General features: G+C 37.1%; 1 protein-coding gene across 1 annotated transcript in view; it reads right to left on the bottom strand.

Moving 5' to 3' along the window:
- Positions 1 to 1510: 1510 nt before the first annotated feature.
- BOD1L1 (biorientation of chromosomes in cell division 1 like 1) overlaps positions 1511 to 14744 on the bottom strand; it is a 77171-nt gene continuing 63937 nt past the window's right edge. The window contains exons 27-28 of the mRNA XM_044681207.1: positions 9891 to 10031; positions 1511 to 2907 (exon numbers count right to left, since the gene is read on the bottom strand). Of these exons, the coding sequence (XP_044537142.1) occupies positions 2784 to 2907; positions 9891 to 10031 (265 nt within the window). The 3' untranslated portion in view covers positions 1511 to 2783. The remainder of the gene's footprint in view (positions 2908 to 9890; positions 10032 to 14744) is intronic.

Genomic DNA, 14744 nt, shown 5'->3' with positions numbered 1-14744 from the left:
CAGACTTGTAAAAATCTAAAGCGCTTTAAATGGTTGCTTTTGTTTGGAGATCAAACTATATCATTACCAATCTGGAGGAGCTAAGAAAGGAGATGAAGACTTTCATCTACAATCCAAATTAGTGGAAAACGGGAAAATTATTTGGTAATTAATGAATGGTTAAGATTGTTATAAGACGTTTCATACTATATCTTCATGGGATATGGAAACTGAAATCTTTTCTCAGAAATAGCTAATATTTTTCCACAGAAATTTCCTGGCTGGCCCTTAAGTCTTAAAAAAAATAACCCATAAAACCTTTCTTCAATCATATTTGCTAGATCACATGTATTACTTGTAAAGAAATAACATAAATCTGTCTTCCTCTTTTGTGTTCTTTGTTTAATTCATTATAATTTTTAGTATATCAACAAGTAGTAGACATTTGTAGGTGGGGAAAAAAGTGTTTTAAAAACAAGATCAAAAAATAGCCAAACGAATTTTACCTAGAAATACCATGAGTGCTCCTTTGCTTTTAAGGAATCAAGATTGCTGAAAAACTGGATTGGTAGCTGAACTAATTGGAAGATGTAGTCTTTATATCTTTTTTTGGGTTTTCTACCAATGGCTTGTGTTAGCAGTAAACTCTGTCTTTTTATTCTGGCATTATGTTAATTTAGCCTAGAAATAATAGTTTTTGCTTGCAGAGTTGGCCAAGCAGGCATTTGGAAGATGGGTGTTCCTGGGAAGGCCACAATCTCTACTAGGCAGATTAAAGATTTTCGCTTCTTTCCAGGCTGGGACATTGGAAAGAATATTAAATTTTAAGTCAGGAAATCAAGTACTAGTCCTTATGGTTCTGCAGTAAGAGGAAGCAGATTTGTTTGAGAGCTCGGTTCTTGGAATGTTTTAAATTCTACTCATTTGTCTGTATATACAGGAGACTTATAGTGATAACTATTTAGAATTTATTTTCAAGGTAAAGCTAGGGTGTTTATAGTAAAATATTTGAGCACCTAGAAAAAATATTTTTATAAAGACAAAATTTTTTCAGTGGTCTTTATGGGGAAAAAAAAATCACAAAAAGGGTAGATATTTTAAAATGTTACAATTCAGTGATATGGCCAAAGAGGTGAAGAAGTAACCTAAAAGTAAAGTATTCTTAAAGGTTTATCTTAATTATTGTAGCAAATCACATTTATTGTGGTGTTTCATGAAATACCTGTTATGTATACTTTTTGCTCACATTTCTTTTCAGATGAAGAAATCAAGCAGTTGGATTAAATGATCCTGGAAGCCACTTCTAGTACTACAAATCTTGGAAGTCCCTTCTATATTACAAATATTGGAATCTATGAAGTTTTGGTCAAATATTTTGTCATAGGGAAAAAAAATAAATCTTTATTAGCTTATGTTTGTAGGTTAGGGCTGTATTGTTATTGTATGACTTACTAGCTATTCAAAGAGAAAACAGTCTCACAGGGAATCATCTGAGGGATTTAAAAACAGAAAAATATCTTACAACTCAAGGTTTGGGAAACATTTTATAATTTATATATAAAATCTCAGTAAGAAACCATGTAAAATGACAGAAATATCCACCTTACATAAGAGTCCAAAAAAAAAAACCCACACAGAATGTAAATTTTAATTATAAAACATAAGAATATGAACACAACATTGTAAAATAATCTCAGATTATTTGGCAACTTATTACATCATTGCAAGAGACAAATTTGATCTTAAGAAAAGTTTAATCTTATGAAAAACTTAGCTTGGACAGTTTGTTCTTATGGGAGTTAAAACATGTTAAAAAAAGGCTCTGGCCATAAGACCAGGTTTTATTCTGAAATACTTGTGTATAAAACAGAACATAAAATGCCAAAGCTCTATAGATATAGGAAGAAATGTTTTTTTCATCTTCAATGGATTTCTCTTCATTGAAAAGGACAAATACTGAAAGAATAAGGTAAGCTTTGAAATAACACAGAGTAGTTGGGTTGAACCTCAAATGGAAAAGTTTCTGACGATGGCATGAGTATTCCTAAACTAGAACTATTTTTACTTCATTTAAGTTGGTAATAAAGTCACATATGTGAATGTAATTTAAAAACAAGTTACAGTTTCTTTAACATAGTCACAATTGTGAACAGAAAAACAACTGAGTCCCTTTCTTTAACTAATCTACTTACTTGAATACATGCGAAATAATTCTTTACCTCCTGCCATACTATATTCAGATAAGTTCAGGGCAGAGGCCTGAAACAATTCCTACTGATGACTGCATAGCATTTAAAACCTGTTTTTAGTAAAAAAGAAAAAAAAAGGGGGGGAGGTGGAGAAACAAAATAAAAATAAACAGATATATAGTAAAGCTTACAGATAAGTCTTCTCTGTAAAATAAATAAAGTGTTCATCATTGCGTAGCATCATACATAGAGTAAAATACAACCTATTTTTACATGTTTATATACTGTACAAAGATTATCAAGAGGCAGCCAGGTGCCTCATGTGTTGGAAGCTTTTGCATTAGCGATGTCTGTCACATTGGGAAATCCCAACTTTGAATGTTAAAATATACAACTACTTTGTTTGAAATTCAGATACAAAGTAAACTTATTTTCCTTTATCTGAAATAAATGTACATATCTCCTAAAAATGAGAATTTGTAAAGCTGTTCAAAACATAAGAGAAAGCTTGCATCTGGTAACATACAGCACATGCGCATCCCCTTTCTTCTGAAAAAGTGGATGCCCTGAGAGGTGCCTCTCTTACCACTTTTTCAAACCAGGGGAAAAAAATGCTCAGTATGACCGTTTTGCCTTTTTTCCTGGTGCTTCTTCCACTTTCTGCTGACCTCTTGTTCGGACCACTGGTGGGCTGGTCTCTCTCTTGCGTTTGGCAGGAGGGGAGAGCTGTGCCTTTGATCTGCATTAGAGGGGATCAAGGATTTAGAGCTGGAAAGGGGGTCTTAAGTCATCAAAGAGAATGATACCCTCATTTTAGAGGGAGGGAAAATGATGCTTAGAAAGGAAAAGTCATTTGCCCAAGATCACTTAAGTAGTTAAGAAGAAAAGAAAATGTAATGTAAATATCTGACACCATGGGAGAATGCATAGAAAATGACTTTTGGGATCTGTTATTTGTCAGGATAGAATATATTTGCAAGGTTTATTTACGTTCTTGTACAGGCTCTGTCTCTAATGCTGTGTTACTTTGAAAACAAGTCCCTTAACCTCTCTGGGCCTCAGTTATAAAATCAAGGTGTTAGATTTTTTAAGATTCGTAAACTCCTGTCATTTTATCTTTCTCCTATCTCCTAGCAAAGTAGCTACACAATAAATAAACCTTTATTTAATATTATTCATTCGAGTAATTAAGCATTTATTAACACACATAATACCTACTACATATTCGTCTCTGCTTGGTGCTGGGGAAACAAAACAAAAATCAAACAGTTCCTATGTCCATTCAATAAGATATATCCAAGTATACACAAAATAAATTCAAGGTGACATCAGGGGAAATATACTAACATCGGGCAGAAAAGTCTTGTGTAGGAGGTGGCAGAATTTTAACTGCAGGACTGAAGCAATAGCCTGATGACTGATAACAAGTTTGGTGCTATGAATTCTGTATCCTGCTTGAGACAAATACTGCTGAAAAGATTGAGGCTATGCATCAGACTTCCTAAGGAAAAGCCTGACTGTCAGAGGTAATAAAGAACTAAAAGCCATCACTGAATTTTGCAAAAGAGGCTACATGGCAATCATGCTGACCTCTAACCAATGATAAAAATGAGACAAAATGGTAATCCCTTTTATTTTTCAATGTATCATTAGGAATTCTGCTTCAAATTAAAGCGAAGATTGTTAGAGTAAGGGGGCAATCCAGTGAGAACTGGACACTGTCAGGGATAATGTGTTTAGCTTCTTGAAGAGTTTCCTACATACATCATCTCTGCCATTTCTTCCCCATCTACTGCTGCTAAACCCTCTGGACTAGAGACTGTTAGCTCTAGCATGCCCTGAATAGTGAGGGATCCTCATGGCTCATGTCTAGGCTGGCATTAGTCATCTTTTACTGGCTATCCTTTTTCCCTCCCTGCACTGACTAACCCCTTCCAGCTCTGGAACCACTATATAGGTATGCCAATCTGTTCCCCACTGCTTTCATTTTCTCTTTGTGACTTTCCAAGTTGGTATCCCAGGAGACCCCTCCCCACTTGTTATCTCCCTCCCTGGACTATAAACTCCCCAAGGGCAGGCTGCTTTACTTTCATATTTATAACCTGAGCACAAAGTAAGTGGTCACTGAGGGTCTTTATTCACTGACATCATTAAAAAAAAATGACATTAACTGATATATAGGATCACTTAGAGATAAGTCTTGGAACTTGGTTACATTTGTGTCATAATGTTCACTAAAATGCATGTTCTTGGAGAGAATATGGATGATGGTAGGTGAACTCACTAGATAAATAATAAGTCATTGATTCAGTGAGGAACATAGCTATACTATAGGAGAGACTGAGTGGAAACAAGAGTTACTAACTTTGTCATTAACAAATCTTTATTAATTGCCTGCTATGTGCCAGGCAGCCACTGGGAATACCAAGAAAAAAGAGAATATCCCTATGCATAAGAAGCTTATATTCTGACAGCAAGATAATATGTATAGACACAGAGAAGATATAGGGAAATCTGAAAGGTGGAAGGAAGGCACTAGCATCTGAGGTAAACAAGAAAGCCCTCATACAGGACAAGCCTGGATTGAATTTTGAAGAAAACCAGGGATTGTAAGGGGCCAAGGTAAAGATGGAGGAGAGCATTCCAGGCACGGAGAAAGCCTGCGTAAAGACATAGAAATTGGGGATTGATGAATGATAAGGCATTTATCAAGTGCTTACTATACTATACTGCACTAAGAAAAGGGGATACAAATACAAAATTGATATAAATCACTCCCCTTAAGTAGTATTTCAAATTGATGAAACATGGAAAGAAGAATAATTGATCACTGCCTCTAATTCCTTATGACTACACAGTTTCATCCCCTCACAAAGGTCACTAATGACCTTTTTTGGGGGAAAGCAACAGGCCACTTTGGTAGGCCCTAAAAAGAAAAGGGGGTGAGGGGAAAAGAGAAAACATCACTAACCTTTCAAAAAATGGTTATTGCATCCTTTTCTTCCCCCACTATAATAATTTCCTGATACAACTACCTATCCTACTTCCAGTAGAGTCAAGTTTTATAATAAAGAAAAAGTTAAATAAAACATCACAGTGGCATAAGATATTCCACATCTCCCATCTTTCTACCATGCATAGGGAAATATTTTCATCAATTGTTTGACCTTTGCCACTTAGACTCCCTTGCTCCTTTCAAGGCCCAGCTCAAGGCCCACCTCCTCTTGGAAAGCTTTTTGATCTCAGTTGTTATCTTATTGGTAGAATGTAAACTTCTTGAGGAAAATTTTGTCATCTCATAAAGAGAGACTAGCACAGTGTCTGCAGGTAGTAGGGGGACTTGGACTGTTCTTGGAAAATAAAACTGATCACCAGTGACCCATTCTAATTGTTTTTTTATCTTAACCTTTGGATACAATGTCTTCAATTAAGCATTTGATCCTGATGACTATACTATCACCTCTATTGATTTTCTTTTCTCATGGCCTCTATTACATTGCTTTGTACAGATTCTCTTCCTACCTGTCTGATCAGTTCCTGCAGTTTCCTTTGGTAGTTCATGCTGACTCCATTAATATGGATATCAACAAACTGTTCCATTTTTGGTCCTCCTTTTCAATCTCTCTCTACATTTTTTTGGGGGTGGGGTGGGGTGGAATGAGGGGGAACAGGAAGACTTATCCATGGTTTCAATTACTGATGTCTCTTAAAGGTATAAAGTCCCTTCCTCCCTTCCTTCTAAATTTAAACCCTTACCTTCCATCTTGGAATCAATACTATGTATTGATTCCAAGGCAGAAGAGTGATAAGGGCTAGGCAATGGGGGTCAAATGACTTGCCCAGGGTCACACAACTGGGAAGTGTTTGAGGCCAGATTTGAACTTAGGACCTCCAGTCTCTAGGCCTGGCTCCCAATCCACTGAGCCCCCGCCCCCTCTCCCCCCCCATCTTTCCCTTGAAACTTAGTTCCTATCTCCTATTGCCTGTAGAATATTTCTAAGTGGATGTCTTATAGTACCTCAAACTTAATATATCCAAAATGAAAATCATCTTCCCCAGTAAACTGTTCCACCTTCCAATTTCCCTGCTATTGGTGATGGTACCACCACCTTCCTAGTTGCCCAGGCCTGAAGTCAGAATCATATTTGACTTCCATATCTCCTCTATTCATCCTGGTCAATGAGCTGCCATGCCCTATTGGTCCTACTTCCTTAATATATCTCTAAAGTGACAATATTTCCTCCATTCATACTGCCACTCGTTTAGGACTGTATCATCTCCTATCTGGCCTGTTATAATAACCTCATGCCTGGTTTCCCAGACTCCAGCCTTCCCCTCTTTTTATTCCATTCTAAATTATCAAGGTTCTAATAAAGAATCTTTTTCATGTGAGTTTCTTACCATGTTATTCCTCTGCTGAAGAGCTTTTGAGAATAAATGTCTAAAGGCTAAAAAGACAAACTCGTGGACTTGGGATTTATGGCCCTACATGAATCTGGCTCCACTTGCCTTTATTATATAACTTTGTTATTTGCCTTTATAAAATCTATCTTTCTGATTTTATCTAGGTCTTTCTTACCTCCATGAATTCCCATAGATTGTTCTTAAGGTCCAAAAAACAAGCCTTCTTCATGTTTGCATGGGGCATTAAAGAATCAGTTTAAGTATTTTCTTTTCCTAAAATCTTTCCTGATTTTCCCAGATGACATAGTCTTACCCTGAGCCTTTCTTTGATTTTTCCTTGCCTTTGTTACATTCTATGTTGTATTATTAAACTTATCTTTACTCATGTTGGATTCTTCTAGTGAACTAAATAAACCTTGAAGAGACTGTAGCTTTTCATTTCTGTACCCCTCATACCAATCACAGCAACTTGGACATAATAATAAGTGCTGAATAAGTGTGTACTGAAAAAAACTAGAAAATAAGTAGTCTAAAGATCCCTTGGCCAGGAGTGAGGAAGCCAAGTCCCATTGGCTGTTTGGATCTCTGCTTCCTTATCTGCCAAAAGTTAGTATAGGATTGGTTGAGGTACGATTACTGGGAAAACTTCATTGGTCAGCATAGAGTAAGAATTAAAAAAAAAAATTCCTTTTCTCCTGATAGAGGAGTTTAGGGTTTTGAATTAGGGGAAATGTTTCATGTAAAATAACCAGCATGTCTGGTGAACTGTGTACAGGACACACCGGAATACTCAGTAAATATCAATCTGCAGAACTCAATCAGGCAAGGGTACAAATCTGGTTGGTAGAAGAAGTGTTTTAAAGATGTACTAAAGCATAGCTACAAATAATTACATGTTTGTGGCAAACTAGATGCACACACAACCACTAAGGAGGAGGTGGCTTGATTCTAAAGGCCTCATGATTAAACATCTTACCCATGTCTCAATAAAGAGATAGGTGCCAGAGTCAGTGTTTTAGACTGATGTGGATTTTTCTTTTTAAATATGGCCCACTTTGGGAATTTGTTCTACTTATTCTGGATATTTATTTCAAGTTTAAAAAATTTTTTGAACAATGGTGATGAAGGTAAAAAAAAGATTTTTGTTACTTGAAAAAAATTAAATTTTAAAAAGAAGCGGTGAGCAAATTTTATAGCATTAGTGAAAACATGCCAAATATGTCAGGAGATTACTGACCAGAGCTAAACATGTCTTAAAGGTCCCCTTCTCTAATCTAATATATATGTACATATTAGATTATACTAAACTCCAGGGATTTAATATTTTAGGCCACATCTCATTCCATTTCTAGAGATCTCTTGTCAATTAATCAACAAGGATCACACGGCCATTGGGTGCTGGGCCCTATAGCAGGCAGTGGGTATAAAAAATAGTTCTGCCCTTAAGGAGTTTATTGTATATTAGTATATATACATATTTTCAAATAAATTGCAAGGTATTTTGGGGAGGGGGGGAGTGGGGAAGAGATTAACAGCCGGGGGAATCAGGAAAAGTTTCATGTAGGAGATGGCTCCTGAGCTTTGAGGAGGTGGTGGTAAGAGGAAGGGCATTCTGGGCCTGAGCTGAAGCATAGATGCAGGAGATAAGATAGCAAAGTTAATGGGGATGAGATGAAGATGTGGAAGAATGCCAGAAAGGGGGGGGCTGGAGCAAAGCCTTCAACTCACAACAGAGGAGCCTGTGTTTGATCCTTGAGGTGAATTGAGGCAGGGAGAGCAAGGAGAAAGCCACTACAGAATAGGGCAGAGGGAATGAGGCCTGAACTGAGGCAGTGTCTCTGTGAGGAGAGAAAAGATGGTGTTGAGAAGATATGGTGGAGGCAGAATTGACAAGATCTAGAATTTGGAGTGTGAAGAAGCCAGGAAGACTTCTAGGTTTCAAATCTATGTGACTAGAGGGATGGTTGTGTCCTCAAAATAGGGAAGGTCTGGAGAAAGGAGGGATTTGGGGAAAGAGAGTAAGTTTGGGGAATGTGTTGAGTTTGAGATACCTAAAGGTCATCTACTTAAAAATGTCCAACAGGCAGCTAATGATATATAAGCCTGAAGCTGAGGGGAAAGCGACATATATTCTATCTATCCAGGGGCCAGCTGCACAGTGATAATAAGCCCACAGGAGCTCAGGGCAAATATTAGGGACCTACTATCTATTTGAGGCTCAGTTGCTCCAGTGATAATTAAATCCATGGGGGCTTCTGAGGTCACTGACTGAGAATGTATGTTATCAGTGAGGAGATCTGGGTTCATATCTTGCCACTAACTACATTTACCCTGTCTGAGCCACAGTGGGTAGCAGCTACCTCCTAGGGCTGTTGTGAGCACCAAGTGCCCAGCCACACCTCAAAGTGCTGAGTAATCATCCATTATTAATGATTAATACTACTCTTATTAAGTCTCAGTCCCCTCATTGGTAAAACATGGACAATAGAATTATGTTTCCTCCTTCACAGAAATGTTTTGAGGAAAGTAATTCATAAACTTTAAAGAGCTACTTACGTGTGAACTACTACTGTTAGCAGTGTGAGCTTGGCAAGAATGAGTGCGGGATCAAGAGGGGATGGAGCCTCTGAGGGAAGCAGACGGGAGTCCTGAGAGCACGTCCTTTGGTTAGGACACTAGCTAGTTAGCTAATAGCCACGGTCTCGTCTCCTCACTTTGCAAGCTTGCAACCATGCTAAGAATACAAGTGCCACCCGCCGTAGGGCAGCCGTGTCCCTGTGTTCTGCTCTCGCACCGTTCACCAGGCTGCCTGATGTCGCTTCATAAAATGAGGATTTGTAACCTTCTAAGCTCGACTCTTTGTCCTTTTGTGTTTTAGGTTAAGCTTCTTGTTTTTTCACTGTTGCTTGTGCACTAGTCATTAGCATGCTCAGGCTGGACAATCTCTCTGCTTCCAGAAGTCTCCCTTGTTTACTTGGAACACTGTGTGTGTTCAGCTGACAGGAGTGTGTAGATGACAACACCACTTCATTACTGGTAGACTGACTTTCCTGTCCCGTGTCATTTAATCTTGAGAATAAAGCTTTCAGATAACGCTGTTGAAACTGTTTGAGGTAATTTGCTTGGTATAAGGTAGGTAATAAATAGGATTTTTTCTAACCCCTTTCCCTTCTCTACTGAAAATCAGTAATGCCAAAAGGCAGCTGATGAAATATTTGTTAAGACAGTAACTTAAATAAAAGAAACATTACTGTAGGAAAAAAAAATTTTTTTTTTCTTAGGGACTTTAAAGTGACTTAAATGCAAGTAAAGACTTACCTTCCTAATGGGGGAGATTTACTAACTTTTTCCCTGGTGGACAACTTCTCTTTCACTAATTTTTGGCGATTTCTAGGAGAAAATGATTCTGGGCTGCCAAGTTTGGAAGTGGCACGTGTAGCTGGCTTGCTTGGCTGCTTTCTGAAATAGATTAAAAAACAAACAAACAAACTGTGCTGTAGATATGAGGGATGAATAACAATTTTATATTCTAAGCCTCTTGTGATTGCTTTTGAGAAAGAATGTATACTAATGAAGGTGTCAGGACACCAGAATAATAATTAAAAAAAACAAACAAACTCCAAAGAAATGCAATTTTGGAAACTTTAAATCCCTATTGTGAATTTTTTATTTATAAATATAAATTGTGAGAAAAGGCTCTAACACTTTATTAGGCAACATAGCCACACAAGACACATAATACTTAAAAAAAATTCACATGTTAAAAGTGAATTTAAAAAAGGCATTTTGGTAGGTAAGAACCAAGAAATGAAGAAGAAATGCCACTGCTTTTAAGCAATAACAAAACTCACATTTATAGAATGCTTTCAGGTATGAATACTTTAGTGGCTGAGCCTTCTTAGAATATGCTTTGTAGGGAGAGAATATGGCATGGTGGGAAGTGGATTAGATGAGGGGGAATTCTAATCTCTACTTAAATCACTTGCTTGTTTTGTAACTTCAGATAAACTTGAACTTTTCTGTTCCACAGTTGCCTCTTCTATTAATTGAGGATAAGAAAACATTCAAGTGGTTTGGCCTAGATGACTTAAGTAATGCTTTCTTCTAGCAGTTAGATCTATGATTCTCTACTAAAGTAAAGCTAGGCATAAATGACCAGCAGTATGTAAAATCTGGCTAAAGGTAAATGGGTAGTTTTAAAGCTTTTGGAGAAAAGGCCAAAACACTTTGTTGATATTATTATTCAACATTATTGCAATTGAGTCAACTTTTTAAAGATTTAAGTAGAAACTATGAGGTGGTGCGTGCTTTCATTTTAAGTGTTCCTGAACATTCTCATTAAATCTGGATGATGGGGTGGATGCATGATCCAAGCTGGGAAAGGTTGCTAATAGCCTGTGGAATCAAGAAAAAAATTCAAAACACTGTTAAGTTGGGTTATTACAGATGAAGAAAGTTATACTAACAGAGTAAAAAATAGCACAAATGCAAAGTGAGGAATGATTGAACAAGTACTGATGGAGATTAAAATAGCAAAAAGTTCTCTTTTGTTAATTTCAGCCTCTTCTAAGGGTTCAATTTTAAATTCTATAAAGCTCAAAGCTGTTCTCTCTTGTATAGCTCTTTCGAGTTCCAGATCTGCCATCTTGTGTAAGTGGAATTAGCTCACCTTCATTCATTTGTGTAGACTCTAGCCGTGGCTAGAGTCTTCAACTGTTTACTAGATAATTTCATATTGATGGTCTACTGGCCCCTCAAATTCAACATGTACAAGCAGAACCTTTAAAAAAACCAAACCAAAAAACCAAACCAAAACAAAACCTAGTTCTTTATTTCCTATTTTCATATCTCTAGTTACCCATCTGTTATTTTTGACTCCACATCACCTTCTCTGAACCTTTCAGGCAGAAGTGATTCCTTTCTTTTGGTTCGCTTCTCATAGCACATGTCTTAGGAATATTTATATCCTATTATTGCTTTACATTACCTTTATACACATCTTATTTTCTCCCCATAGACTATTAGCTTCTGAAGGGTAGGGACCATGTCTTACTAAATTTTATTCTCTTCGTGCATAGCACACAGGCTTCAACAAAGGCCCTTAACAAATGCTTGCTGAATTGAAGCTGAGTCTGTTGCTCAGATGTAAACATGAATAAATTCTGTTCTGGGTTTCACAAAATAAACAGGACATGGAAAACTTGGAAAGCAATAACAATGACTTAAGGATGGGAAATAGGTAGTATAAACAACAAAAATTGAAAATGAAAGCACACTTCTATCTTTGTAGACCTAGAACTGGAAGGGACCGCAGAGACTATTCAGTTTAAATCCCTCCCTTAATAGCTGAAGCTCTAGGCCTCAGTTTCCATAACTATAAAATAAAGAGTTGCATTAATGCACTGATGATGAAGCTGTGAATTGGTACAGACATAATGTAAATAAAAAACTGAAAAATAGTCATTCTGTATTAAAGAATAAAAAAGTATATAAATTTAAGTTGTAGCATGAGGGATTTAATTTCAATTCAACACTTACTGACTGAAGATACTTTGATAACATCTATCAAAAAGTATCTGAGGGGGCAGCTGGGTAGCTCAGTGGAGTGAGAGTCAGGCCTAGAGGCAGGAAGTCCTAGGTTCAAACCCGGCTTCAGCCACTTCCCAGCTGTGTGACCCTGGGCAAGTCACTTGACCCCCATTGCCCACCCTTACCAATCTTCCACCTATGAGACAATACACCGAAGTACAAGGGTTAAAAAAAAAAAAGTATCTGAAAACAATTTTGAACCTTTATTTTCTAGTTCTTTGTCCTTTATTTGGGTGCTTGCTATATTATTTTTACACTGTTTACTATGGACAACACCAACACCCTGCGATAAATACTAAGGAATCCCAAAGCCGAAGAGGAAAAACAAGATAGATCTATACTTAAATAAATACATGGATGGTAAGATAGATGGTGAACTAGAAATCCTAACATAAGAATGCAAATTTGAACTTACAATATGACTGACAACTGGCAAATGAGACTCATAATTGATTTGAATATGACTATGAAGGGTATTTAACTTACTGAGAAGGAACAGGAGATATAAAAAGGGTTGGAGTAGTAGCACAATCTATCAAAGACAGAATCTAGTGAAGAAATCCAGGCATAAACAGGACTTAACATGTAGAAGAACATTTGCATGAGGATCAATGGAAGTGATAGTGTCATTAGAGTAAAAAACAGACCACCTGAAGAAAAAGAGGGAAAGAAATGACGAGTTTAGGAAATAGATTATAAGTCTGCATTGAGGTATGTATAATAGGAATGGGGAGCTTCGATTCTCTGGACATCTGCTGGAGCCCTCTCTCTGCCACAACTAGAGCAGCTACTATTTTCATGACTTGGTAAAATACTAATTTTATCCTTCAAATGATAGAGGAACCAATGAGGGGAACTTCTATTCTGGACCTGATTTGCATGAACATGAAAGAATTGGATGCTGGAGTGGAAATAACAGTAACCTTGGTGGGGAGTAACCATTTCACTTTGGAATTTGTGGTAGAGAAGTCAAGAAAGCCAGGCAAAGTCTGATTTCATCCAATTTGGGCAGAGCAGATTTCAAAGCACTCAGAGGAAAGTTAAGGATATGATCTTATGGGTTAAAATTTTAACAAAAAAGTCAGCCCAAGAGAATGGGAACTCTTGAAAATTAAGTTCTATACACACTCTAAAGAGAAAATAGTTTCAACTAAAGGGAAAATGGAGTTTTCTTAGGAAACAGAAGGGAGACAAGAAACTTATGAAGCAATGTAGATTTAAAAAACAAAAACAACTATGTTCAGAAGATGGAAGCAAGGACACAAAATAGTGGATGAGTTAAAATGGTTTTGTGATTAGTGTTAGGAAAGCTAAAGCTCACAATGATCTAAGACTGGCAAAGAATCTAAGAAAAACAAAAATGGTTTTCAAAGGTGTATTGGGATAAAAAGGAAAATCAAAGTTTGAGGATAGGAACCCCCAGTACCTAACAGAGCTTCTGGCTTATAATCTACATATAAATGTTAACAGACTACTTAACTGAAGAAAAGATGGAAACTTTCATTGGAATGGATAGGATAAGTGACAAAGAAAATAAAACTGATCAATTTTAATTATCTTTTTAATACCCAAGAAGATAAAATAATGAGAGAACATATAAGGTTCTCCTAAATTTAAGTCAGCAGTGATTAAAAACATTTAAAAATTTTTATTTTTTCAAAGCATTTCTTTTCTTCCTAATCCCACTTCCTGACTGGGTGGAAGGAAAGAAAAGCAAAATCTTTGAAACAAATATATATAATCAAGCAAAAGAAACTCCCCCTGGGGGCAGCTGGGTAGCTCAGTGGAGTGAGAGTCAGGCCTAGAGACAGGAGGTCCTAGGTTCAAACCCAGCCTCAGCCACTTCCCAGCTGTGTGACCCTGGGCAGGTCACTTGACCCCCATTGCCCACCCTTACCACTCTTCCACCTATGAGACAATACACCGAAGTACAAGGGTTAAAAAAAAAAAAAAAAAGAAACTCCCCCACCGGTCAGTATAATTTTTGAAACACGGTCAATGATCTCTGAAATGTCACAGAGAATGGGAGAAGTGGCTAGAACTGGAAAAAGGTAGTAAGCATGTCCTTAATTTTCAAGCCGTACTCTTTAAAAAAAATAAAAATAAATAAAAACCTTTGCTCTGGTCAGGCCATATTTAGAATACTGTATTTGGTTCCTGGAGCCACCTTTTAAAGACATTAGAGAGCATCCAAAAGAAGGTAACTGAGATAAAGGACCTTAGGATTGGAATATCTGAGGAACAGTTGGAGGAACAGTTGAAGGAACTGGGTATGTGTAATTTGAAGACATAGGGTGGGCAAAGCAGGTGTATTTGAAGGGGTATCAAAAGGAAGAGGGGATTAGAGAACAGAACTAGGAGCAATGGGTATAAATTGGAAAAAGGAAGATTTAGGCTTGAGATAAGAAAAACTGTCCTGACAATGAGAGTCACCCAAAAGAGGAATGAGCTGCTTCAGGAGGTGGTAGGTCCCTCCTTATTTAATTAAAAATCTTTGGCAAACCTGCTATACTGTCCAGATACAGGTCAGATGAAAAAGCCAGTGAGATTCTACTCTCAGTCTGTGGGAAGACTTAAAGATGA

The sequence above is a fragment of the Gracilinanus agilis genome, chromosome 6, assembly GCF_016433145.1.
Source record: "Gracilinanus agilis isolate LMUSP501 chromosome 6, AgileGrace, whole genome shotgun sequence".
Classification (NCBI taxonomy): Eukaryota; Metazoa; Chordata; class Mammalia; order Didelphimorphia; family Didelphidae; genus Gracilinanus; species Gracilinanus agilis.
This window is presented reverse-complemented; position numbering and strand designations above follow the sequence as displayed.